We start from the raw sequence: 27,373 nt of genomic DNA on the forward strand, positions 1-27,373 counted from the left end.
CTTTGTTAAAAGCTGCTACTGGAGGTAGATCAAGGTGCTGCTGCTAAAGGCAAAATAACAGGCCGTGCCATTTTTCCTAGTCAGTTGGCAACCCTACCCTTTGTATTATCTATGCCTTTCTCTTACAAATTTTAAATTTTCGTTCTGAAGTAATGGTGGGAACTACATTTTTTTAAAAAGGGCAAATAAAAACAGGTAATAGATGGGAACAGGAACCAAAAAAGCAGGGTAACTAGTTACTTCTCTAATAGTGTAATCATGACAATCAGTTACTTTTCAGACTCTGTGATGAATAACAGGAATGTGTTACTTTTAAGAAGTAGTTTTTCCAAGCCCCGCACACAATAAATATGGTTGTGGTTATATTTTGTTTTGCATGGATAAGTCAATAAAATTAATGAAAGGAAGGAAGGAAGGAAGGAAGGAAGGAAGGAAGGAAGGAGACAAAAAGTTGAGGAGCTTTGGTTAAAGAAAACACTGGAGCAAAAGGGAGAATTGCATTCAAATTAATACAATCAGAGGTTGGGACTACAACTCCCATAATCACCATGATTCTGGAAACTATAGTCTGTAGTGTTTCCATGCTCAGCTTCAGCCTTGAAAATGTTAAATCAAATTAATGGAGAACTTTTAATAGCAGCTAATAGTCTGGATGGCTAAACTGAGCCTCGCTGTTCAAAGGTAGTGTACCTTGGAGTTCTGGATATCTGGGACAAACGGTGTGTCATCGTCACACACCATGTTCCTACACATTGTGTCGCTGGTATCCACCAGACCGAAATGCTGGATTAAATAGCTCTTGATCTGATCCAGCAGCAAGGTAGTCCTTATGGCAATGCAACATTGCCTCACCTGAGCTGAGACAATCCACAAACATATGACCTGACCACAAGGCTTACTCATCACAAGCGTGTGATTCTTTTCACAGGCTTTTTCACTGCATAATAGAGAGGAGTTGAGTCATTTCCATGCCTAAAACAAACAAACAAACATGAAATAGCTCTCACAGTTTTTTACAATGATCTATTCTGCCTAGGGCTGATGGGACTTAGAGTTCAGTAATACACAAATGGGCCACAAGGTACACTACCTCTGTTCAAACAGCTTTCATCTGTATAATGTTGGATGTAGGCCTACGAAAGCGCATGCTGCCAACTTCTTTCTTTCATTTAGTTCCAAAGCTGCTGCAAGATCTCTCTACAATACTGATTCTACAGACTAACATGGCTATATCTTTGAATCCTCCAACATTATACAGATGTTGGGGGAAAGTGGGAGGAGATGGAAAAAACGGGATGACAAGGGGTTAATTTGGATGTTTGGAGGGTATGGAGTTGCCATTCAGCCATATCTAGGGGATCACATTGTTCCAGCCCTGTTGTTGTTGTTCTTAGACTTTGCTTATTTCTATATGTTGCCCTTTTCTCTTTCTGAAAAGCACTATATGCATTTGTGAATAAACAGATCTCAGCAAAATCCCATAAGACTCCAAGGCCTGGAAAGGAAGCCAATCCTAGGAAGAAGAGACCCCCGTTTGCGGGGAAAGGGAGGACCAGAACTCCAGAAGTTTGCAGACTTGGCCTTAAGTAGACAAGGCTTGGGCTGACATTGCCACACTATATGCAGTATACTATCATATCCTTCCCTGCAACCCAGGTACATCATGCCTAGTTCTCGCTCAAGCATGCCATGTGTTTCTGACTTGTTTTGGGGTGTTGACTGCAGGTTCGTCTTCATCACACTCGTGTTTTTTACTCTGTTGGTTGTCACTGTTCACAGCTTTATGACAACGGGAACAAAGGACACCTATTTTCAAGTGCAATGATCAGGAAAGTCTTGCTCTCCAGATGTTTAGTGGGCTCTTGGTATCCGCTGGGGTTTGGTTGCATACCCTGGATAGCAAAATCTGTGGCTGCTCAGGTCCCATTAAATACAATGGATAGTAAAATGATGTCAAGGTTTGCTACTGGGAATTTATATATATTTTAAAATATTTTCAAGCTGTAGATGCTTGAATCCATAGATAAAGAATCCATGGATACAGAGGGCCGAAATACAACTTTCCACATTGACTTGGCTGCCTGGAACATCCAGATGCCCAAAACATCTAGTGGGTAAAGGTTTCTCCTATACAAAAGAGTAAAGAGAGGCAGTATAGTATACTGGTTTGAGTGTTGGACAAGGACTCCAGGAAACCAGGGATCAAATCACCATTAACCATAGGAAGTCACATTGGGTACCATCCAGTTGCCCTGTTTTACGACCAATCCATGTGTATTTACAGTTTAGGGAAGTGTATGGGAAAGTCTCATCCAGAGAAGTGCTTCACTAAACTGCAAACTTCAGGGCTCCAATCACACTATGTATTTGCGGTGCTGTCTTCCATTCCAATTGTCATGGCAACATACCGTGGAATCCTGGGATTGGTAGGTTTAGGAAGGAATAAACCCACTGGGTAACCTTGGGCAAGTCACACTGTCTCAGCCTCAAAGGATGGCAATGGCAAACCCTCTCTGAAGAAACCCCTTGACAGTTTTGACTTAGGTTTTATTGTTGTTGTGCACCTTCAAGTCATTTCCGACACATAGCAACCCTAAGGCAATCCTATCATGGGGTTTCCCCTAAGCCACAAATGATTTGAAGGCACACAACAACAACAACAACAACAACAGCAAATTCTCAGGCAGAGTGCTCTAGTCACTCACTAAAATACAAACCCCAGGATTCCTTAAGCTGTTATTGTGGAAACTGAAATGTAATATAGTACTATATTTGTGTAGTGCGACAAGAGATGAGTAATTTTAATCAATAATCAACAGAATTGGTAGTAACTCCTTTCAGTAGAGCTATCCTGCAGAAGTTATAACCCTGTCCTTCACAGTACATTCACTAACATTATGTTGCCACAGCTGTTGCTTGCCACTAACCATGGTCTGATCTGCACTGCAGGAATGATGCAGTTTCACACTGTTTTAACTGCCATGGCTCAATGCTATGGAATCCTGGGAGTTGTAAGGTTTTTTTTATGGTGGGCATGGTGTAGTTGCATGCCCGCTAGTATTTCACACATGACAAGTGTGGCCGAGCAACAAAAGTCATGAATGAGGAAGAACACACAAGGTAGGCGACGCTGCAGCAGTTTGCTTTTGCCTGAGCCGACTGGGAAAGGTGAGATTCCAACCCTCTTCTCACTGATGCAATACAAACTCTGTTTGAATTCAGTTTGCAGCCGTTAAAGTAAGCTGAGGACAAAAGGGGAAAGTAAGGGGTGGAGTAAGATAATGGGACATTTTAAAAAACATATGGAAAAGTGAGACAGCAAAAGATTAATTGGGACTGTTCCTGTCAAACAAGTATGGTGTTGGGGCGGCATTTTAGCCACTGTTGGTGTGATCCAATGGCTTAGACAGATGGGTTGAGCTAATCCAAAAGGAGCACTTTTGTCATATTGAGTCCGCTTTTGTAATATCCCCAGCTCTTAAAAGATCCAGGCAACACCCATTCGATCTGCCATGGAGCCAATTATATTTCTCAACAGGGTTGAAATATTTGTCCTGCTAATTACTCCTGTCGGTATGCAGAGCCAGATTTAAAACTCGTTTGAATTTGCCACACCTCTTGGGTTTGCAATGTTTTCATTTTAACCTCGAGTAGAACTTGGCCCGGCCGGGGAGGTTTCCTGTCCTTGTCGCTTGGAGGGAAAAGGTACTTTGCGTTGTGCTATTTGCTTTGGCTCTCTGACAGCATGGTTTTTCTCAAAACAAAAGACTGAGGAAGGGGACGCGATGGGATGCTCACAGAAGGCTTGAAATGCAACTCTGGGTGGGGTGGAAGTTGAGCTGTCAACTGTGAAAGGTAATGTCGAGGAATACGGTGCGTGTTTGCTTGTTTTTTGTTGTGTTGTAGGGTCCCGTCTCCCTGGGAACTGTGGTCGGAGGTGGCCCAGCTCCAGTGCTGATGAGTTCCTCCGATGAGGAGATCACACGGCTGCATCACTGCGAGGAACATCATGAAGCGCATTGCCTCTGCTCAGGAGAGAGGGCCCACATGGCAAGTGCAGAATGCCACCGCAGGAGAGGTAAGACTGGTCACACGCACCCAATGCAACTACAGTATATCTGGATGAACAAGAGAAAGGAAAAATCATCTTTCACATCCAAGCCTTTCAGATACATCAGGATTTTAACAAATTGATGTTAAAATTAGCTTTGTGAGCAGCCTTACTTTCCTAATACCTTCTGTTGTTCTTGTTAACTGTCTTCAAGTTGATCCTGACTCAAGGCGACCCTGTGGATGAGACATCTCCAAGACCCTCTGCCCTCCACTGCTCTGTCCAGGTCTTGCAAGCTCATACTCATCCATCTAGCATGCAGCCTTCCTCTCTTTCTATATCTCTCCACCTTTCCTAGCATTATTGGCTTTTTCAGTGAGTTGTGACTTCTCATAACGTGGCCAAAGTACGTCAGCTTCGTCATCTTGGCTTAACAATAGCAAGTACATTTTACATTTCTATACTGCTTACCGATGTACTAAGCGGTTTGCAAAGTGTCAGATACTGCATATACTCATGTATAAATCTAGAAATTTAGGTTTAAAAAAAGACCGAAAAAATTGAGTCGACTTATCTATGGGTCAGTGTAAGTACTGTATTTTAACATTATATATGGTGAAAGGCAAGAGTTTAAACTGCCCTGGAAGCACTGATCCCCCTTTACTTTCTCATCCATCCAGCCTTTAGTCTGAGCACAAATAGTTATGCCTGCTGGAATTTTGTACGTTCTTTGGCATTGCTTTCCTTTCCTTCATCCTTTAGATCCTTTATTACATGTCCCCAAGTTTTACCCTCGACTTATCCATAGGTCATATCAATCAATCAATCAATGTATACATGAGGTAGACTTATAGTTGGGTATATATGGCAATTGCCCCCAACAAGCTGTAAGGTGACAGTCAACAACAACAAATATAAATAAATGATAATAATAATAATACTATTAATAACAACTACGAAAAACAAGCAAAATTGGAAAATATTCTAGCTGTGTTGAATATTTGTTGTTGTTGTTGTTGTGTGCCTTCAAAGAACAACGGATACCTTGGAAAAAGAGTTAACTCTGAGTGGGTTTTCTATCCACCGCTTGAAATGTAAATGATAATAATAATTTCTTAAGGGACGATTAACTGTTAAGTATAACATTTTATTACATCTTGTAAACACTTTCTGTAGTTGGGAACCTAATTAATGTCTCCTTCTGAAACTGGTTTGAATATTGTTCTTTTATTCATTAGAAAGGCCTGGCACTTTATGTTAATCCTTTGTGGCAGAGCTTTTCCTTTTCTCATATCCTTTGCTACTGGCAATTTATAATGAAAGTCTATGCCATAATAAACATGTTTCATCTCTAAGCTTCCATAAGACGATGTCGTTTTTGCTGTAACGCGGTGGAAGCAGTTACGTTCTAGTAATTGCCATCGAGTTACAAACTAAATTTTTGTTTTGATTACTGTCATAGTCCTTTATGTTATTTAAGAAAGAAACTCAGGGATGAATTACTAGATGGAGGTCTGTTATCTCAAATGCTGGACTCATTTTGGAGAACGTGGGGTTGACTTTATACTCGCTGTTGGCTAATAACTAAAATATAGTACTAACATATTGTTTTTCCAGATAAGATTGTTTCATAGCGCTATTAAAAAATTGCATTATGCATTTATTTTACACTAGACAAACTATCCATCTGGAAGCACATGTGTGTACTATATTTTTAGCTATTAGCCAAACAAAGGTCTCTCAACCCACAGTTCATGCTTATGCTAACAAATGACACGAAAGCCTTAGGAGAATGTGGCTTTGCATGTGCAAACTAGATTCTTACTGCGATGATACACAACTTCAATTTATGCTGGTCCTGGGTTTTGATCTGGAAATCAGCTGCCGACTTCCTACGCTCTCCTGCTGCCAGTCATTGTTTGCTTGCAGATGAATGCTCAACTCCACCTACATGCTCCCAACCTAATTATTACATTATTGTTCACACTCTTTTGCTGCAAGAAGAAACAGCGCTGTGTCAAAAATATTTAATGATCCAGGGACTTTCCCCTTCCTTTGAGGCTCACTTCAGCCCTTGAATATTAACAGAGTGACTGGTGGTATTCTCTGGTGTTATATGCCTTCCAATTGTCCAGATTTGGCAGGTAGTCCCGATTAATCCTCTGTTGTCCCACTTTTTCAGCTGCTTTTGAAATGTCCCAGTTTCTCTCTCCTCCTTTTATTTTCCCCCCTTCGCCCTCAGCTTTACTTCAATTGCTGCAAACTGAGTTCAAAGTGCCAAAGTGGTTTGCACTCCATTAACTTAAGTGGAAGGAGAGGATGTGCAGAATCTTGCCCTTCCCAGTAAGCTCAGGCAAAAACAAATTGCTGCAGATACTTGTAGCTTGTGTGTTCTCCCTCATTAATAATTTTTGCCATCTTGGCCACATTCTGATGTTGCTTGGCCCATTTTCATCTATGAAAAGTTGGAAGGGATATATATGTATATATTCCTCTCCCATCTCAAGACTGTGACCTAATTTTTACCTTCAGCAGCATCAGTTCTCACAAAAGAATAAAAGTTTTACACTTGATTTTAAAAATGTATAAACCTCTTTCTTATATATGGCTGGATGTGATAAGAGTTGCAATTCAATGTACCTGGAGGGCACTTCTACCATGTCACCTAGTTATGTATTTCCCCCATCACGACTAAAGTTCATGGTTACCAAAGTGTTTTCCTCTCCTCAGATATCTTGACAGAGGATGACATTTACTGCTGCAGCCTCTCCAAGACCCTGTGCCACACTTCCACCCCAGTCACCGTGGGCTTCTACTCACCCTGTGGAACGCGACTCCATTCATTGCTTGATCAGATCGCAGGTCAGTCTCGACCGGAAGGGATCAGCTGGGTCAGTAAGGGGATCCAAATGGTGGCACATTTATATTCCACAGAGAGTGGGCAGGGAAACTGCAATGCAAAACGTGGATGCACCTTGGTAGCTGTCCAGCCCTAGGGAAACCCAACTGGCACCCTCCTTTCTGCCTTTCTATCAGCAGGAGAAAACTTCATTTTGACAGGTTTTGGCATATTGATTGTTTACAAGGAAAGATCTTTTAACGGTGCATTGTTTTCATTTCTTGACTTTTTAAGGGATGACCTAGATCTTGCATCCCAGGTGTGGAACTGAACAGCTCAGGGGACCATCTGCTGTACAGTCAGCCCTCCACATTTGTGGGGGTTAAAGACACAGGGCCCAGCAAAAGTGGAAAAACTGCAAATATCGCTAGGTCCCCCAAACCTTAACTAAGCCACCTGCTGATCCTCCATTTGTGAGCAGTGAGAAATTAAATGTGCAAATTTTGCATAGCACAGGTCCTGAACTGTGAATCATAGACTCATAGAAGTCTCATCATATCAGGTTGCCTTTCAGCCCTTGACAAACACATTTGGGAACATTTTTTTGCATAATTTCCAAAATTCTTCCTGTCCTTACGTAATCTTCCTCTTCTGAGCATTGTGAAGTTGGCATATTGATGTTATTTCTTTTTTCTTTACCCAAGATATTGACATTACTCTTTTTCTTTTTTTACCCATATTAACGTTACTCCTTTTTGTTTTAACCCAGGATGTATGCATAAAGAATCAGTCCGGAGAGAAGAGAATGAGTATAGAAAGACCCACCAGAGGCCTCGGCGAGCAGAAGGTTGGGACTATCTCACACTCCTCTGGTACCTGGTCTTCTATGAACCGGTCATCACAGAGGTCCACCTCAGGAGAAAGAACATTGATTTCCTCTTCATAAGATTCAGCGCCTGGCAGTATGCCGGCAGCGACAAGCTTTGGGCTGGGCTGGTCACCACTCTGTGCGACCATATCCGCCACCATTTTGGGCCTCTTCCTCTCAGCTTCTACCATGTAGTGGGGAGCAGGCCACGATTTGCTTCTGGGTTCAGCCAAAATGAGTGGAAGGTCAAAAAGAAAGTCTGTTGTACCGCCGGAGGTCTTGCAGTTGTTTTGATAGCTGGCGCAGGCCTGACTGCCACGGCTTTCCTTGTGCCGGGGATAAGAGACGGCAGTGTCTTGAAGATCCTTGGCAGCACCATCGCTGCTGTTTCTGGCTCAGGGGCTGTCCTGGCCATTGCTCCCGTGATCAAGCACCTGATCATTAGCCAGAAGAGGAAGATTGAGAGCATGACCAGCGATGAGAAATTCACCAGCCACCTGGGCTTCATGAGTGCAGTGAAGAGAGAGATTGAAATCCTCACCAACTTTGTGTATTACATGGAGATCTTTGAGAGGCGGCGGCTGAGGATCGTCTTTGAGATCACCAGCTTGGACATGTGCTACCCAGAAAGGGTGATTGGGGTTCTCAATGCCATCAACACACTCCTTTCGGACACCAATGCTCCCTTCATCTTCATCCTGGTGGTGGACCCGTGCGTCATCGTCTCATGCTTAGAGCAAGCTGGCTGCATGAAGGGCATGGCCGACAACGGCTACCTCTACCTCAATCGCACTGTGACGCTGCCTTTTTCCATCCCAGAGATCAGCATCCGATCCAAAATGCAGTTCTTGCATGAGGCTTTCCAGACTCGGGAAGACCTGATGTACAGGATCATCACAAGAAATGTAGAACAGGGAGTCAGAAAGGCCAAAGGAAAAGAAGCGGCAGCCTTGACAGACATGGAAGCATCCATTGAGGTGGACCAGCATCAGATTGATGCTCAGGCTGTGCAGTACATCCATGAAGCTTTCCATTGCCTGCACAATGAATACGATTGCCTTTACAGGTATATCCCTGATAGCATCGTCCAGATGAGGAGGATCGTCAATACTATCCCTATTACCATCAGGCTGATGACCCAACAACATCTTCTGAGGCACACAATCTGTCCTCGGTCGGTGGCAGGTTGGGTGGTCCTGTCCAACCAATGGCCCTGCCGCTTGAGTTGGATCCTACAGTGCATGGAGGATAGGATGCAGAGCAAACCAACACATGACTATCACAAGGCATCAATGTGGCAAGTCTTCACCGAAAATTGCAAGGAGCTCTTCTCCAAATACAAGGACCTTGAGAAAATCATGGCTTTGGACGGTGACCCAGAACTCTTTGAGAAATTCCTTTCGTGCGACTTTCCTTTCCTGGTGGAGGAAGGGGAGAAGTACCTCAAGTACACAGTCAACTTGGACCACTCCATCAGGCACCAGATGGGGCACTTGCGGTCGCTGGCGTCCCTGGAAAAGTACTGTGCCAAAGAGGAAGCAGAGGAGTCAGACAGAACGGATTAAGATGGTCAATTTCGAACTGTGTTTCTGTGAAGGTTGCCCAAAACAGTTGATCAGTTAGTAACATGAATTCAGTAATGGGGGACAAACAATTTCAAAAGTATATTTGTGCTACCCTATATGAAGCTGCAGAAATGTGTTGGCTATCTTCTAGGGCAATTTCTCAGTTCAGCAAGGGAGATAGGGAAGCGCAAGATGCCATACGAGTCAGTGCCCTTGTGAACTGAGCATGCACCCTAGAACACTTCCCCAAATCTTCTGGGAATTAGCCAAGGGTTTCATAGCAAAGCAATGTGGGGAAGGTTATCTGAATTCTGGGGGAAGTCTGTCAAACATTTCCTTTTGATGGGGAACACGCAACAATTTGCACCAAGGAATGGATGAGAATAGATGTGGGGCATTTTCACGTTTCATGTTAAATGGCGCATTTGAACCTCTTTTGTGTTTTGCGTGTAATTTATGAATGCTATGAATATGTGTGTGAGAGAGAATGAGAGGCCAAAAAAGGAATCTAATGTGCACTATTGCCAATTTTAGTTTTGTGTTGAGATTTGAAGGAGAAAGGCAAAAGTGAAGCCAGGGAAATGGCAGAAAAGTCAGTATTAATTGACAGATAGTATAAACATAATGGATAGGCTTCTTGTCAGATGTAATACGGCTGCTCTTATGCTTTCATGTTCTTAATTCTGTGACAGCTGACCAGGGATATGTGTACAGTATTTTACAAATGCATAAAACCGGAAAATGTGACACTACTGGAAATCTTTGGGTCTTGAAGGAACATTTCTCACCCTTATGGCTGCAAAAACTATACTTGTGGAGAACAGCTATTGAAACCTTAGAAATATGAGGATGTGCTGAACTGTCTAGTTCTTTGCATCTTCCAATGTGATTAACTCTAAAGGAGAGCTGGGGGAAATTTTTTTGTACTATAGCTCCCAGAAATCCCTAGCAAACATTGCTATGAGAGTTGTACTCAAGAAAAATAATGTTCCCAATTTCTGGAGTAGGGGTAAACCGAAAAGTAGTTTCCCTTGAGATCTAGGCATCTCTGTGATCCTATGAGTGACCATAAAGCTTTCCACAAAGGAGGGTAACTCATGCCACCCAGTGGATTCCTAAATAATTGTTTCCATTTTAAAGACTCTTAAGAGGAAACTCTTCCTTCTGAACAATTGTGACAAACTTGCATCTGGTAAAATAGGGAGCACCACAGTATTTTCCAATTGCCTGCTGTGTGAGCCCCAGGCTTCCAGGATCCATAGGAGAAAGAGCATTTAAAGAACACTCTGAAAGACAAGACAACCTTTCGCAGAACCCACCAAATTCACAGAAGAGCCTGAATAAACTTTTTGGGGAAGAAGCCATGGAAATGAACTCACAACACAAAGCTTTTGGAGCACCCTACACCACAGGATGTAATAGTGCCAGGACTTTTTCTATGGCAGGCAGTATGGGACCATCTGACACACACACACATACTCTCATGAGCATTCATTGCAGTTGGAAAGGAAATTAATTTTCTCAGTGTCATGCAACCATGACAGTTAATTTGGTGTCAACATGGTGACATTGTGGACAGTGAAAGAGGCCCATATCAGAGTCCTGGTATGTTCAGGGCCCCATTCACTTTATACAATAATAGCACTATGATTCTACTTCAACTGTCATAGCTAAGTGCAATGGGATCCTGGGGTTTGTAGCTTGGGGAAGCTGTAGAGCCCCAGCATGGTGCAGTGGTTTGAGCATTGGATGACAACTCTGGAGACCAGGGTTCAAATCCTGACTTGAGTGTGGCAGGTCAGATTTTCAGAAGCTGGCATTTGCAAACTTCTTCTGAACAAATCTTGCCAAGAAAGATTTCATGATCGGTTTGCCTTGGGGTCACCATAAGTCAGAACTGACTGGAAGGCAAACAGCAAAGGCACTAGATTTCTCAAGACTGGGAATTTTAAGTATCCTGTGGAACTACAAATCCCAGGATTTCATAGCATGGAACTATGGCAGTTAAAAGTGGGGTCACAAGGCTAATCTTATATAATGTGGATGGGCTCCTAGTCTGCATTTCAATTCAGTCTATTATTTGACATCCTCCTGATGCATATGATATAACATGTCTTTTTTCTGTCTGACAAAGAATATTGTCCATGACTTCAGCCCAGCCCCCCAAAAGAAATGAAGATAAGCCACTTGATGAATGCAGCTTTTCATTTAATAGAAGACAGTTTTTCAACAAAAATAAAACTCCACACACAACAGAAAGGAATGACAAACATTAGCTCTAAAAAAAAGAAAGAAAAAAGAACACAAAATCAAACTGGCGCCATCTTTTCTGTAAATGTAGTGTTCACGCAGCAGAAATTCCTTGTATAAGGGTGTCTGTGTATCTCAACTTTGTGTGTCTGTGTGTGTGTGTGTGTATAAGAGAGACTCATGGACAAGCAGATGAAGGGCACACAGTTGTGTTTCTGCCTCTCCAGCCTGAAAACTCCATGCAGCGAAAGTGTCCTCTCTAGCTCCCTGATAAAAGATTTTATTGCACTTAAGAAAAAATAATAATAATAAAGTAAAAAGCTTTTAGATTCTACATCTACCCAACAGCCAACACCCCCTACTTTTTTGCAAGGGGGAGGCCTTTTCCTCTGTCTGTGGAGAAAAAGAGAGAGTCCTCCTCATTTTTGCTTCAATGATAAGATTTGTACCTTAAATTTTGCTTCAGTGGAGAGGGGCAGAGTAGTCAGTCATGGACCTACTAAGAGTTTGGATTGGGCCATAGTGACAGGGTGTTTGGGGGGAAGAAAAAGAAGGGGATTTCAACAAACCAAAGAGCACCTGTGCTTCTGGTCGCCAAGGTCTAAAACCAAAGGAATGGTCACTTCTTTTGAGTCCCTTCCGCTACAGCAGACCTTAACCATGTGAGAAAGAAGGCGGTTCACCCTCCCACCCTTGATCTCTCCCTGGTGAGAAAGTTTCCCTCCACACAATTTTGGGGAAAAGATTTTAGCCTCTGCTACTATCCAAGAGGCCATCTGCATCAGACTTTGCAAGCTTTCTATAACAACTTCTGGGACCTCTGAGCCTGGATGCATCACAGCAACAGGCAGGTTGGGGAGTCGGGGAGACCATGCAGGTGAGCCCCATCATCTCTACTCACAGTCCTAGGTATTTTGGCTTATCTCTTGAGGCCAAGAGCGCTACACGCCAAGGAGATGGGGTTGCTGCAAAAGGCCCTTCCCTGAGAAATTAAAGGATTCCCCCATCCCACCCCAGAACATCGCATACATTTTTTGGCAGAAGCTCAGTCTTCCAAGTACCAGGCTGACCAAAACAGAACCTCTGAGGAGGAGCTCCCTACCAGAAGATGCACCAAACGTGGAGCTTCTCTCCATAAGGAACACAACTGGAAGAAAGGTTCATGCTTTAAATTGAGGCTGCAATGTTCTTTTCCTTCCCACCTACCCCCTTGCCCCTGATTCCCAAAGGAAGGGGAAGCAGTTTTGTTAGTGAGGGAATTCAGTCTGGTTCTAGGACAATAGTAAATTTGAAGAGTGAAGAGCCCTGGTGAGAGGAGAGTTGGCTTCCTGTTACTGGAGCTACATTCTCACTCACCGTTGGTATAACTATAGGTACTCTGCAACCTGAAGAGAAGTGTTAAGTTCAGGGACGGTGGGCAGATGGAACTACTCACAAATCAGCAGCATCCTCAAGTTTCTCAAGTCAGTTTTATCACAAGGGTGGGGGACAAAGACCAAAACAACCTTGCCCTCTCTCACCAGGACAGCTTACTGAAGCTTTACCATCAGTTTTACTGTATTTGAAACAGAAGAATACCCCATAGACACTTCCTCCCCCACTGTCCAAAAGTTTGTCAAGGTATGGCTTTGGGAGGGAAGGAGAAATATCTTCCTTGGAAGTGCAAGAAGTTTACCTTTTTTTTCTTTTCTCTTCTCTTCTTTTGTGTCCACTGAAAATGAAGAGATGTCAGAGTGGCTCAAACCACAGCAGCTCACTCATGGGCAAAAGTCATCCATCGATGCACAACACCTTCCCACTCACACCCCACTCCTTCTGCTGCCCTCTCTGTTTCCCCATCAGAAACCCCCAAAACACCCACAGCCTCCCTCCCATTATTATTTTTTTGCAAAGTGAAGCAAATTTTCCACACGGGGCTGACTCTGAAAACTAGAAGGGAGACCCAGTCAGTCTGAAGGTATCGCAGATTCAAAGGAAAACTGTTTCCGTTCCATTATAAATAGACACCAAATCAAAGACGAACAAACAAGGAGGTGCAACTAAGAAGAGGGAATGAAAATGAAAATAAATAGTAGTCTGTGCTGTGGATCAGCAGCCTCAGTAGTCTTTGCCTGGTCGAGAGACATTTCTCCACGGGGAGGGCTGCAAAAACAGTAATGTTTTTCCATCTTGATGCAGGAGAGTTGCCCTTCTCTCTTTAAGTGTCCTGTTTTCCAGGAGACTGTTGCAAGTCTAATGCACAGACAACAAGAACGCAGGCCCTGTTCGCCTCTTGGGGTTTTGTTCTTTTTTTTGAAAAAAGCAAAAAAAGTAACTCCCAGTTAGACTGGAAAGAGGATTCCTGCCCATTGAACCAAAGTCTGGGAGTTAAGTTCCCTTGTGACTACCTTTGGAAGGGACATCCCAGCAAGAAGGAACATACTGCCAAGTGCCTTGGCTAGAGTTTTGGAGAGAGGAACGGAAAGCAGAGGAGGCATCACGAGTTCACTCCTTGTATTCAAGGAAGGACTTTTCTTCTCACTTCTTTTGCATCCTGATCAGCCTTGCTGCACAGCCTCTCTTCTCAGAGGGAAGACATCAAGAATGTGAAGGTGAGAGAGGGGCATAATTGGGAATGAAGTTCTGGAAGGGGGGTTGTATTGCCTCTGTAGTGCAGAGTCAGGTTTTTTTCCTCAGAATCACATGGTGCAGGGGGGAGTAAAGCTAGATAGGCTCTTCCCAAACCGAACCCATTTGACATAGAAGGGTCCAGAACTGAAAGAAAAGGAGGAAAGGGAAACAAAGAGTTCAGAGGACCACCGCTATAAAGGGAACTGTTTGGTAAGCCATCTGCTTTGTACCAAATGGCTAATTACCTATACATCTGTACAATGCCTATAATACAATCTTCCCAAGTACATCATGTATGTAGCTATTCTCATTTATATTCTGCCCACTCTGAAAATATAGCATCTCCTAAACTTCACATTTTCACTGCCCTCACTTCTCACATGGTAAATGAGTATTTCCCGCTCCATCTCTCAAGCATTTCACATAACCCAAAGTAGGCCTTCTCCCACAATAACTACTCGATGTGTTTGGAAAATGATGAGAAATGGAAACACAGATTTCAATAAGCAAAGCATGTGGGATTCTCCAAAAGCCAACTTCAGCCACCAGACTCTAGCCCCCAAGCTTAAAGCGTATATACAAAAAAGCGGAACACCCAGTGAAATCACTAAGGTTAACTTGTGCTTTTAGGAAGTGGCAATTGGATCAGGCCTTCCTCAGTGAAGCTATCCCAAGGATAATTGTCTGTGCCCTTAGAAGTAGTTTGAGCACTTGTTGGATCCCTCCTCTAGCTGACAGATTCTCCCTCTGCCCATTTGTAAGTACCTTACCTAAAGTGTCACATTGGTTCCTGCCCCATCTCTAGGCTCGCTTCCAAAAGTAATTCCTCCAGCTCCTTCTCATTCTTGGAACAGTTCAGCTCTGAAAAAAGGCAGAGTGGAGAGTCTGAGAGTCAGCCACCCAATGAACCACTCACATATTCCAAGAGTGTTTGCAGGGTACGATGGGATAGACAATCTGGTGCCCTCCAGAGGTTTTGGATGGCAATCCCCATAAGTTTCTCATCACTGGCACTGCTGGTTGAAGCTTATGGGAGCAGCAGTCCAAAAGACTTGGGGAAAGTAATCTGCTTACTCCCAGCATTGACTCTACGTTCTCTTTTCTTTCTATACATAACATTCTATCTATACATACATTCTTCAGACATTCACATGGAGTGCTTGGGTATGGTTTGTTTTCAGAGGGAAACTCCACATGTAGTTCAGCCATCCCATCCACAAAGTAACACCAGGTCAGACAACGTGTCCACGAGGAAGTGAGAATGGCTGGAACCTAAAGGTGGAGCTATCATAGGGTTTTCTTTGCAAGATTTGTTCAGAGGGGGTTTGCCCTTGCCTTCCTCTGAGGCTGGGAAAGTGCAGCATAGAAAGTAACCTACTGCGTGTCTATGGCCCAGTGGAGATTCAAATCGTGGTCTCCCAGAGTCCTAATCCAACACTCAAACCACTACACCATGGTAGTTATCACTCCCATATATATTTATAAAATTATAAATTACATACATTGTAAATTATATCAAGGTTTCTCAACCAGGGCTATGTGGAATTCTAGGGTTCAGGGAGATCACTAGGGGTTTTGTGAGAGATCATAGTTGGAAAATAATACTTTTTTAAATGCTGTTTACTAAGCTTTGGGATCCTAATGTTTATGTCTGAATTAAAATATTTCAAGGGTTTCTTCCCAGGTAAATTATACTGTGGGCTGGGAGGCAATACAGAATTATTTTAAATAATCAATAATGTAATATAATATAACATAATAGTGGTGTGTGTGTAATTGGTTAATTGCATGCATAGATAGATAGATAGATAGATAGATAGATAGATAGATAGATAGATAGACAGGCAGATAGATAGAGTCTACCTACATTTAGTATAAATAGACATATAAATAATCTCCTCTTTTGTAATGCAAAGATTTAGATATACTCTTACCATGTTCTACAGCACAATTGGCAATTTTGCCCTCACGCCTTAAGGATGCATCTGGTAGTGCATGGACAAACTCCATCTTTAGTCCATTAGGCAACAGAGTGTGGTGAGACGTCCTCTCACATGGCCCAGAGTCCATCTTTTCCACCCCTGAATCAGAACTTGGGGTGGAAGGAGATGTTTCAGAGCTGGCCCGCAACTCAGATGCAGGCTCACTGCCTTGTCTATCTGAGTCTTCAGTCTTTGCTGCCTGAGGTTGGGCCGGGGGGTTAGTCTGCTTTGGGGGAACTCCCTGGAGAGCAACAGAGTTCTTTGCCTGTGTGTGGTTCTCATCCTTCTTCTCAGGCAGACTCTCCACACGAGTCACAACAAAAATTTTGTGGCCTCGCCCAGGACTGGAGACCGCTATCCGCCTCTCACTGCCAGGAGGAGTGGGTGGCGTTGGAGGCAAGCTTGCTACTACCCCTCTAGATTCACATTTGATTTCCCCTGCAGTGTTCAAAGGGGGAAGTGCATTTTCAGAGCTAAGGACATCCTTAGTCTTTTCAGGGGAAGGTAGCTTGTGCGACTCAGCAACATGATCCAGGTTGCTGTGCTTCTGCGACTTAGAGAGATCCTTCATCTCTAATTTGTCCTCCTCCTCTTCATCAGTGTCCGAATCTGAATCGGACGACTCATCGTTGCTTCCTCCAACTCTCTCATCTGCTGCCCCATTTTCTTGGGGCGTTAATGCCTCCCGAACTTCCTCCCCTTCTTCTGGGGTGGATGCTGGGTTCCCATTTTGCCCCTCATCTTCCACCGGTCCTTCTTCAAGGGGCTCTGTAACCGTGATTTCTGGCATGGAGGCAGACTGCTGGAGTTTTTGCTCCTTCTCTTCCTTCTCTTTGGCTAAAACAAAGTTGCGCTTGCAGCCATTTTGGATCTCTGTCAGGAGGGCTTTCTGTGTCTCAATAAAGCTCTTCACCTGCAAAAGATGAGGCAAATGGCCAAATCACACAACATGGCACAGCTGCACAAGGACAAGAGGTGCATAGTTCATTTAAAGGAAATCTGTTCTGTCCCAGAATCTGGGGGTGTGAAAATGCGAGTTTTGACATTTTTCAGTCTTGCCAGTCTGAATACAGATGTGGCATAGCATAGAGGTTCTGGTCAGTTTTTGTGGAAATGGCAACAAGCTGCTCACTACAGCTTGAGCAACTCTCCTTTTCTGCTGCGCTGAATCATTACCTTCTGCCAACATTGTTGGGTTTTATATTCTGTACACCACCCAGACATCTCTAGTGAGCAGCTTAAAAATGTAATACACAGACAGATCCCAAGTCTCTTTGTCCCAAAGATCCACAGATGTGGAGGCAAAAGGTAAACAGCCTGCTTACTTAACTGAGCCTCAATCGCTCCCTGGGAAATTTATTTAAGAAAGGCAGCATAGTTACCAGTCAGTTGCTTCTGCACTCACTCTTGAGAGTGACACCATTGCTACATCAAGGAAAACAACCTTTTGAAAAGGAAATTTGAGACAGCAGGTATCAAGTGGTTCTGACAATGCTTTCTGCACCTCAGATGGAATTGAATTACTCCCTTGCAATATAGGAAGCTTTTGAATGTGCCATTCAAGGAAACACAGTCCAACAGCAATACTCTGCTGAAGCTAGAGTATACTGCAACCAGGGCTGAGGTGGGGACCTGGAAGTCAATATGGCTGGTTTGTAACAAGGAAGAGCACAAGAAGGCTGCAAACCAAGGCTGAATCTATCAGTTGACATCAGCTCTTGAGTGCATGAATTTTCATTTATGGAAAGGTTTGTAGAGCTCAGTGTTATATGGGAGAAGAGGAAAACAGGACAGAACTAAACCTGAGAACAAAAGGCAATTCCAGTTAATGTTTCTGCAGAAACAGCCTTAAATAACTATTAACAGGGGATGTTTGGGCAATTCATCCAAGACTCCAGTCTGTTTTTCATGCTCTGGATGTCCCACTGCATCCAGAACATGAAATGTCTGCTTTTGCTATTGTATACAAACTAATTCTCTCCTCCGCTTGGCTCAGAATGGAAAACACAAGGTCTTGTTTTGTGCAAAGCCAAGAGGGCAAGAGACTTGGTGCGCAGGTTCTCCATAGCTGATTCAGGACAGACATCTCCAGGGATCTTGAAGGGTTCAAACACAGCATGCTCCTCTCTGGGAGTAGAATTGAGCTAAGGAGCTGGGACAGGGCTCACAGGATGCTGAAAGCTCTATTTCATAGACAGGCTAGGTACTTGAGATTATGTATCACAAAAACGAAATTCCACTAAAGAGAGGGCCTCTTTTCATTTTACTCAAGAAAAGAGAGAAATTCCTTTAAATATATTTCTAAACTGAAGGGACTCGGGATAATCCTACCATTCATGCAGGGCACTCTGTGCTGCTTCTGTCTCCAAACTGGGTGGGAGTCCAGCCATAGGTGGCTCCAGATCACCAAATGTCACTCTTTGTTCCTTGACAATGGGACAAGCTCTTTCTGCTACCCCTTCACTTTAAGGTGAAAGGTGAACTGGGTGATTTTGTAGGCTGTGGTTGGATGGGTTACAGTATTTTAACTTCTGCTGCACAGCCAAAGTTTCACAACCATCCTTCCCCCAGTCTGCAATAAAAGCACAAGATGGAAGACACATGACATGCAAGCTTGCAAAAACAGGGACATACCGATTCCTTCTTTGGCTCCCTGTCGAGATCCAGCCGCAGCAATGAGTGATTGACCTTCAGGGCCAAAGACAAGGCCATAAGTCCCCCTGTCTTGATCTCATTCTCCCGTAGGTCCAGTCGAAGCAGACGAGGACTCTCCGCAATGAATTCTGCCACCGCCACAGCCCCTGGACAACATAGGACACCCAGTGAGCCCCACACCCAAGAGACAAACTTTTCTTGTGGTAGCATCTCCACCACTGAGGACTGGGTAGCAGAGAGCCATGTGACTCAGAGATGTGGCAAGGAATGGCTTACCCTCACAGGTCAGCTTGGTTGAAGCCAAGCCCAACCTAAGCACTGAGCGGTTGCCGATGAGCCCATTCTTCAGGTTGCGGACACCTTCATTGCCAATGGGGTTGTGCCCCAAGTTCAGGGTCTCTAGGCTCTGGGTATGAGGCTGAAGATACAAACAGGGAATGTTATAGGTTTCTGGGTTCTGGGTTCAAGCACTGCTCAAAAAATTAAATGCTTTCCCAATGTATGGCTCTTTTGCGCGGATGTCTGGCCATCTCAAGTAAGCCACAAGCCCAGTGAATTATATCAAAACTGGTAGGAAGATGAAATTTAACCTCAATCCAGCAGGCAGTCCTATCCATATCCTGTGGGCAGGCCAGGGCACAACATAGGGCAGACTCAACAAAGTCTAGCAAGCAGGGCAACACAAGACCATGGCTAAGATCTGTTCACAAAAATAAGCATTCTGTTTAAGACCCATATAAAGAAAGAGGTCATCACTAGACCTTATAATTCAAAAGTCCGTAAATTTGTACATTAATACAAGCTTGCTAAGCGGAAACAGGGTTCCAAAACCAAAGGGGAGCATTAAAAAAAAGGGAAAGTCACAGCTTAGTGGTGAAACTTCTTCTTTGCATATAGGTCTCAAGTTCAATCTCAGGCATTTCCAGTTAAAAGGACAAGACAGCATGATCAGAATGACCTCTGCTTGACATTCTGGAAACCGGCTGCCAGTCAGAATAGACAGTCCTGATCTATAAAGCCTAATGATCTAACTCAGTGTAATGCAAGTTTCTGTGTTTTGATAACAGAGGCCAGTAGAATTCAGCACAGCATCTGCCTTTCATGTCAGAGAATGACTCACCAGTGTCATCCCCATGTAGGCCATGCCAGTGTGAGTCAGCTGATTGTTCCACAACACCAGTGTGACAAGGCCTTTCCGCTGCTCCTTCAGTCCCTCGCAGATGTATGCCAACCCTGTGACCCAAACAACAAAACAGTCAAGCAAAGACAGAAGAGAACTGGAAAGAGGGAGTGAGGGTGGGTCTCAGTCAACAGCTTTTCATCCTCCCGACAGTCCCAGCACCTGTTTAGCTCTGACATCAGCACAGTCTCACATAAACACACTAGTCACTACAACCAAGTCCTGGAAAGTTACTTTTCCAAGCTCTGATCACAATGGTGCAGATATTGTCTCATCTGATCCACTTCTGCCCCATCATCTATAAACTTTTACTTTGCATCCAGGAAATTTAACACACTGTGCTAAGTATTTATTAATATTTTTTTAAAAAGAAAAGAATACAAATTTAAAACACAGTGCCAGTACATTCTACAAATGTTTGTTTCAAGGAACTGAGCACTGTAAACTCCCTGCATTATACTGATTCTTCTGTTTATAACTATAGAGTTGTTGTTGTTTCTAAGGAAAAGCTGAGGACACTAATTTGATTCCATCTTATGCATCTTTCAATTACTTTACTAGCACTGATACTGAAATTTCAATAAACACATCTTTATTTAAAATTTAATGAGTTCATTGATTAACTAGTGAACAACCTTATTCTTCCAGATTACAGCAACTTCTTGTTCATGACCCCTTTGACACAACTAAAATGAAAATATGTTAATAATTGAAAATGAGCATACTGCAATGAGAACTAGCTGCCTGCAACCTACTTAATATGACTTCAATAGCTGCAACAACAAACCAGAGAGAAAATTTCAGGGGGCTAAAAAAACTACCTGAAAAGTTATTCTAGTTCTAAAATAATTTTGTTTCAGACTATGGCACCTTCCTTTATATTTCCCATGGCTGACAACACTAAAATGAACTGTCAAAATACACAAATATAACCAAGCCACCTTACTTTGCATAAATGGGTTAAAGTCACAGAAGTAGACCCTTTTTGACACAGAATTTGATGGAGAAATTTCACAGAGAAATTTCAGGGGTGTGTTAAGTGCAGCCTACGGACTGCATGTAGCTCACAGTGCCCCCACTCAACTCCACTTCCCAGCTGCTGATAATATTGGAGCGGGGGGCAGAGAGAAAGATTAATGTTTCCACAAAGTGTACCTGTGAGGCTGGAGGAACACAAAGAAGGTCTTCCCAGCAGATGTGAAAACAAAGCCAAATTCATGTGGGAAAATACCATAGCTGCCACAGGAATCTCTCACCTGAGTCCAGAATGTGGTTGTTCCTCAGGTCCAGGATCTGAATGTAACAGTTGAATTTCAAGAGGTTGCCGAGCTGAGCTGAGTCCTGAAGGCTGTTCAGCTTGTTGTCAGCCAAGTAAAGCTCCCGTAAGTTCATGTTCATTTTCAGAGCCGTTGCTTAAACAGAAAAAAGAGGAAACAGAAGGAACAACAAAATCAGTATGTGAGATGTCCTGCTTTTGTCTTGTCTCTCTGGTGACCACCAGTCATCTGCCTGCCCAATTTTTTAGTGGCCCTGCCTCCATAGTAGAGCTTGGAATAGTTATTTGGCAGACCAGTCCCACTGGGGATTGGATGAGGTATGGACCTAGGGAAGAAACAGAACAAGCCCCCACCAAAATTCTCATCTTTTCCTATCTCTCCATTCATCCATCCATTCCCAGAAGAAACAAGAGGCAGTAGGAATAAGTTACAAGCCTGCCAGAAATGGGAAATATTTTGGGACATACAATCATTATGTTTTTTTAGAGGTAGAGGATCCAGCTCCCCAAGGTCTCCTGCAGGGCTCCTAGCCTCCCACAGTTGCTCATGCCTTCCCTAGACAGACACACTGGAGAACTAAGAGGAGGGAGATGAACAAGACTTATACACTAGTTAAGTACTAAATCTTCCATTCTGCTCATTTACAGAAGTTTGAAACAAACAATCAAACAAAAATCACAAGGTCAAATAGAGCCTGGCAGTCCTCTGTGAGCTCCCAGGACACAGCAACTGTAACTGAAGGAGACTCTCTTTCAAACTTCATTCATTATTGCTACAGGTCTGCATTTTAAAGTTCCTGAGGCTGGCTCCAATTTATTATTAATGCCCTCAGCAAGAATGCAAAAACTTAGCCACTAGTGTTGCATTATGATACAGCCACTCTTGGTACTTCTCACAAATTTTAGGAGGCACAAAAGACCTCTCGCCAGAGTTCAGCATTAACAGTCAACCCTAGCCTAACACTTGAAAGAACAAACTCATGAAGAGGCTGAACAGGGTTCCCATCAAGTAGTTCAGCTGGTAAGTACCCACACTATAAACAAAAACAACTACAGATCAGAACAGCTGTATGTTACCTTCTAAGTTTAGGGCAGCAAAGTCCCCTTGATATCTAAGGACCTGAGAAGTCCTTCACACAGAATACCACTAGAATTCACTAATAAGAGTAGGGTGTAAGTTAGATAAATATTGGAGCGGAGGGCAGAGGTAAAGATTCAAAACCATAATAGGGTTCTAGTTTGCCAAATAGGAGGAAGCACCTAGCCTCATCTGATGATTTCAGGAAGCTGGATGGTAGCTTAAAAGAAAAGAGGTTAAAAATGGGCTTGTGCCATTTTTTCTCCCCACAGCGGTGGGGTTAGCCCCTTGTGTGGACAAAGAGGCAAGCATATTAACCATGTGCGTGTATGCTGCTCAAAAGGACAGAAGCCACCTTCACAGAAACAAGTCAACTGTGTTCACCATTAGGATAACAACAGCTAAAAATAAAGAGAGGAAGAGAAAAGAGAGACGATCTGGCACATTGAGAAAGAAAGGACAACTCGCACTATTCACCTAGCAACATGAGGGGACGCCCTGAGAGGCTTGCATTCTCCAGATGCAGCACAGCCAGGCTGTTGCTGATACGTAAAGCACGTGCCACAAATGGTGCAGAATGATCCAGGAGTGGCGTGTTGCGGGCATCCAAGTATTGGAGACAGTTTGTCTGTAAGAAAAAGCAAGAGTCAGGAAAAGAGTGTCTACGTGTTTAGAACAATGTTTTTCAGCTCGAGACAACTGAGTCCAAAGTGTCTTTTGCCAAACCATGTTTTGAACCATGCTGTCATGTTATTGAGTGATTAGTTGCGATTGCTATTCTTCTGTACCTTTAAGTTGACTCTACTTATAGCAACTGTCTCATAAGGTTTTCTTCGCAAGATTTGTTTAGAGAGGGTTTGCCACTGCTTTTTTTCTTAGGCTGAGAGAACACGCCAAAGCTCCCCAGTGGGTTTCCCTGGCTGAGCTGTTATTTGAACCCTGGTCTCCCAGAGTACTGGTCCAACACTCAAGCCACTACACCACACTGGCTCTCATCGAATCATTAGGAAGATCTTAAAGGAAAGATAGGCAATGTGTGGTTGCCCCAGACGTTAGTTCCCCAAGTGGTGTTGGTGGAGTTCAATAGTGGGTATCTGCTCTGCAGGCAGGCACCCTAGGCCAAATGCCTAGGCAAGGACCTCAGAGAGCAAACCCACAGAAGACTCCTACCAGAGACTCTACAGAAGTGCTGTCAGTCAGGGTTGACAGTATCAGGTCCAATATTTTCACTCAGTTGAAGGTTGTTTTATATACAGAGACATTTGTGAGCTAGTGTGGTGTAGTGGTTTGAAAATGTGACTAGAACTCTGGGAGACCATGGTTAGAATCCCTGCTCAGCCATGAAAACCCACTGAATGGCCTTGGGCAAGTCATGCCCTTTCAGCCTTGGAGGAAGACAACCCTCCTTGGAACAAATCTTGCCAAGAAAACCTCGTGATAGAGCCGCCATAAGTCAGAAACTATTTGAAAGCACACAAGACCAAACTTCATCTCAAATCTCAAGTCTTCAGATCCACAAAAAGTAATGAAAGAACAATCAAGCCAGGCTGCATTGTTGTTCATTGAGATGGATACACCTCAACCACTACTGCCTCACCACTATTCCTAAGCACTGTCACACTGATCCAAATGGGTGCTACAGAAAGAAACAAAGAAAGAACAGCAGTTGCAGGATTAGCTCCTGACCCACGATTCCTCTCAGCTGGATCTAGCTTTCCACTGGTGGCAGGGAAAAATGTTCTACCAGCAGCCAGAAACAGCAAGAGCAATAAGCTTGTTAACGCAGGAGATTATCAAGTTCCTGAATGGGCAGAGAACAGCAAAGAGGTTTATCCTCCCTGCAAGAGAGCTGGGTCCCATTGGGGTCCTGATGTCTGCAACAAGCACCAGACAGAGCGGCGCAAATGAGTCTGCATTCCTCTCACTGGGCTCAGTGGGGGTGGTTAGATCTGCTGCTCACCAGGCCCATGAAATTGTGGAGAACTTGCCAATTCTCTGCCTTAAAACAAAGAGCTTTTCCCCCATCACCACTACCCCCGCCAAAAAAAAAAACTGCAGAGAGGGGAAATCTAATGCCTTTTATGGCACTGACTGGCACTGTGGGTTGTAGTTTGACAATAAAGCTTGAGCTGTGCATGGAAGATGCAGATTCAGCGTCAATTCTTTTTCTTCTATGCTGTCTGAAAGCAATGCAATTAAAGTTTGGGGGGAGGACATTCCAATACAAACCTTCCTCATCATGTGTGCAGCAGCTTGCCAACCCCGAGTGCCAATGTGTTTGTTAAAGGAGATGTTGAGGTGTGTGGCTGACTCATAGTATTCAATCATATCGAACAGCGCTGAGGCACCCTGGCAAAGACAAGAGAGGGGGAAGAAGGAGGGAGAAACATCAGTATCACGACAGAACAACATTGTTTTTTGTGGGTTTTTCAGGTTATGTGGCCGTGTTGTGAAGATGCCAGCCACAGATGCTGGCGAAACATCAGGAATAAACTCTTCCAGAACACAGTGACATAGCATGAAAAACCCACAAAAAACTATGGGTGCTGGCCATGAAAGCCTTTGACTTCACACAGAACTATATTGGTGAAACACAAAACACTTGCTTTGGGTGCAACCCAGACTGGGGTGCAAAATGAGAATGACTGTGTGACACAGTAATGCCTCTTAGGTTAAAATGAGATTACACACAAATTCTCTTTGTGATGTTAAGATGCCATTTTCAGTGCAATTCACCAAAAGCAGATCTCAGCTTCTCAAAGCATACAGCCCAAACTCTGTGTATGTGCCCTTGGAAACAATTCCTGTTGTGTTCAGTGAGGTTTAATTCCAGGGCCCCTTCACACCACACAGTTATAGCACCCAAATTCCACTTTAACTGCCATGGTCCCACTCTATGGATTCCTGAGATTTGTAATTTAGGGAGTGGTACTTAGAATTAACGGCAAGAGCTCTACTACCTCATCATACAACCCAAAGGATGCAGCCATGGCATTAAAGTGGAATCATACTGCTATAACTGTGTATTGTAAGTGGCCCCAGAGAAGCACACACAAAACTGCAGCACACCAGCCAGAAAGCTGCCCTCACAACTGCTTATGGACCTTTTTCTGCAGACTAATACAGTACAGTATATTCTGTCAAGGAGTAAAAGTGTGGGGGGGGAGGAGATATGTGGGGATATGTAATGCTGCACACGTAGCTGTAACTGGCCAGCACACATGTGCATACATTTCTGAAGAAGAACAGTCTGCACCCTAAGTATCTGCAAATAGTGGAGGTCTTCGTCTATTAAAAGGGACACAATCATTATTGCTCCTATTCTTATTGAGAAGGATGTTTTATACATTTAAGTTTATATCAATTATACACAATGTTCCAGATGTCTGTGTTGACTTTTAGAGCAGAGTTTGTTTTTACTAGTTTCCTTATGTATGCATATGCACATACTTATATAATGATGTAACAGCTTCATGATTCGTGTTTCCATTAAAATATTTGCCTAATTTTAAATTTAAAATATTCCAATTTGATAGTGAAATGATTCACAGATACACAGATTAACTCTAGAGCCGAGTTACCTCTATTTTATTAAGTCAGTTCTCAATTGTCTAGCAGTTAATATTACTGTTTAACAGAAACTATTACAATGAAATAACTTAGATTATTTCTTCATTCCATTTATGCACTGCCAGATTTAGAAAAGGTGGGGAGAAAACAGAATTGGGAGATGGCCCCAGGCAATGGAATGACTAGTTATGGCCCTGAAAAACCAGTATGGCAAGCCAAAGCGACAACTCAGAGCAGCCTTGCTCCAGATTTCAACCACAAATGATTTATTTTGTAGGACTTGGTCTATGTCATCAATGAACCTGTTGGGAGAAATGTCCCAAATCAGCATGTTGTATTTGTTTGAAGAGACAACCAGATTTTTCTGTGCTGCTACAAATGAGACGCTAGAACTTTGTGGTGCTGGAAATCCTGAAGTGAAATACTGAACTGGATAACTATGGACTTTAGGTGGGCAATCCCACTGTAAAGTTCCATGGAAATAAAAAATAAGCACAGCTGGTAGCACAGTCTTCCTCTGATACATTACTTTTCTACATGAATGGCATTTACATAAAATGAGTCTAACTCTGCTGTGTTTTCTACATGAAAGATGTTCAAGTGGCATTCAAAGCAAGTTCAAGGTGGTGATAACTTCCCAAAATGTCATTACCCACCTTCTTCATCTGTGCCCTCCCACCAGAAGGTGCAAGGGTGGGCACAGTGACCACAACAAAGTGTTAGGTTAGACTGAGGTTTCTCATTAGAGTTAACAGGCTGAATACATAATATCACTTAACAGATATTAACAGATCCTCAATTAGGAAGATTTACTGTAAAGTTCCATCAGAGGATGATGTTATTACTATGTGCCCAACAACAAGAATAGAGCTAGATGCTTTTTTGTCCCCTCCCAAGCCCTTCTTTCCATAAGTAAATTGCTGTGTTACAACCGGGAGCTAAAAAGTGGGTTGGAAACTGAGAAAGTAGTGATGATGTAGTTCTGCATGATGAAACTTCACAATAAGCCTTCTTGATCTGTGGATCTGCTAAATTCTAAAGCAACAACCCTGTTTCATATTCAGCCTGGCAAATCTAATTCTTTATATCCACAGTACATTTTGTAGGCTGTAGAATTGCAGGATTCTGCCCAGTTAACTCTTCAGAAGGACATTGGGGGGAGGGGGAATGAATAAACATTTCTTATACATTTACATATGTTACATACATCTTCATCTAGGTTCGTTTGCTCCAAATCTACTATTTTGAACTGGAGGCGCTTAAATATCTCTTCCAGGGCCTCACAAGCCTTGTAATCCAACTTCTCCCCTGGAAATGAAACAAACACAGTGTTAGATTTGAAAGGTTCTGCTGTTCATAAGATTTTATCATGGGGCACAATTTACAGATATCAAAGAAGTCACAATTTGGGATGCAGGGAGAAGAGAGAAAGCAAGAGAATAAATATCA

The 27,373-nt window shown here is 43.2% G+C and overlaps 2 protein-coding genes across 6 annotated transcripts in view; one reads left to right on the plus strand and one right to left on the minus strand.

The window, feature by feature from the left end:
• Positions 1 to 3,274: 3,274 nt before the first annotated feature.
• LOC149304518 (protein phosphatase 1 regulatory subunit 37-like) overlaps positions 3,275 to 27,373 on the minus strand; it is a 51,170-nt gene continuing 27,071 nt past the window's right edge. Inside the window, exons 4-14 of one of the 5 annotated variants that reach the window (XR_016271870.1) lie at positions 27,132 to 27,232; positions 24,584 to 24,703; positions 22,832 to 22,982; positions 21,257 to 21,412; positions 19,941 to 20,053; positions 19,097 to 19,238; positions 18,800 to 18,966; positions 16,118 to 17,078; positions 13,249 to 14,327; positions 6,872 to 9,280; positions 3,275 to 4,118 (exon numbers count right to left, since the gene is read on the minus strand). Coding sequence is in view for 2 of the 5 variants with exons in the window: in XM_089479043.1 (XP_089335169.1) it covers positions 14,137 to 14,327; positions 16,118 to 17,078; positions 18,800 to 18,966; positions 19,097 to 19,238; positions 19,941 to 20,053; positions 21,257 to 21,412; positions 22,832 to 22,982; positions 24,584 to 24,703; positions 27,132 to 27,232 (2,102 nt within the window). In the remaining 3 variants the exon portion in view is untranslated. Of the gene's footprint in view, positions 4,119 to 6,871; positions 9,348 to 11,514; positions 14,328 to 14,953; positions 15,045 to 16,117; positions 17,079 to 18,799; positions 18,967 to 19,096; positions 19,239 to 19,940; positions 20,054 to 21,256; positions 21,413 to 22,831; positions 22,983 to 24,583; positions 24,704 to 27,131; positions 27,233 to 27,373 lie in introns of those variants that run through there. The other 4 variants (XR_016271872.1, XR_016271871.1, XM_089479044.1 and 1 more) reach the window with 4 other exon arrangements.
• On the plus strand, positions 3,958 to 10,054 carry NKPD1 (NTPase KAP family P-loop domain containing 1). The gene is made up of 3 exons (XM_089479045.1): positions 3,958 to 4,078; positions 6,782 to 6,913; positions 7,660 to 10,054. The coding sequence occupies exons 1-3, from the start codon at positions 3,958 to 3,960 to the stop codon at positions 9,321 to 9,323; spliced, it is 1,917 nt and encodes a 638-aa protein (XP_089335171.1). The 3' UTR covers positions 9,324 to 10,054.

This window comes from Sceloporus occidentalis, unplaced genomic scaffold (assembly GCF_023333645.1).
Source record: "Sceloporus occidentalis isolate IW3139 unplaced genomic scaffold, rSceOcc1.0.p SCAF_13, whole genome shotgun sequence".
Classification (NCBI taxonomy): Eukaryota; Metazoa; Chordata; class Lepidosauria; order Squamata; family Phrynosomatidae; genus Sceloporus; species Sceloporus occidentalis.

Bases quoted from the DNA above. Each gene is read 5' to 3' on its own strand.
- NKPD1 (XM_089479045.1), top strand. From the start codon at position 3,958: ATGAGTTCCTCCGATGAGGAGATCACACGGCTGCATCACTGCGAGGAA. The intron at 4,079-6,781 runs GTAAGACTGGTC...TCCTCTCCTCAG, and splicing joins AGAATGCCACCGCAGGAGAG to ATATCTTGACAGAGGATGAC. The intron at 6,914-7,659 runs GTCAGTCTCGAC...GTTTTAACCCAG, and splicing joins ATTGCTTGATCAGATCGCAG to GATGTATGCATAAAGAATCA.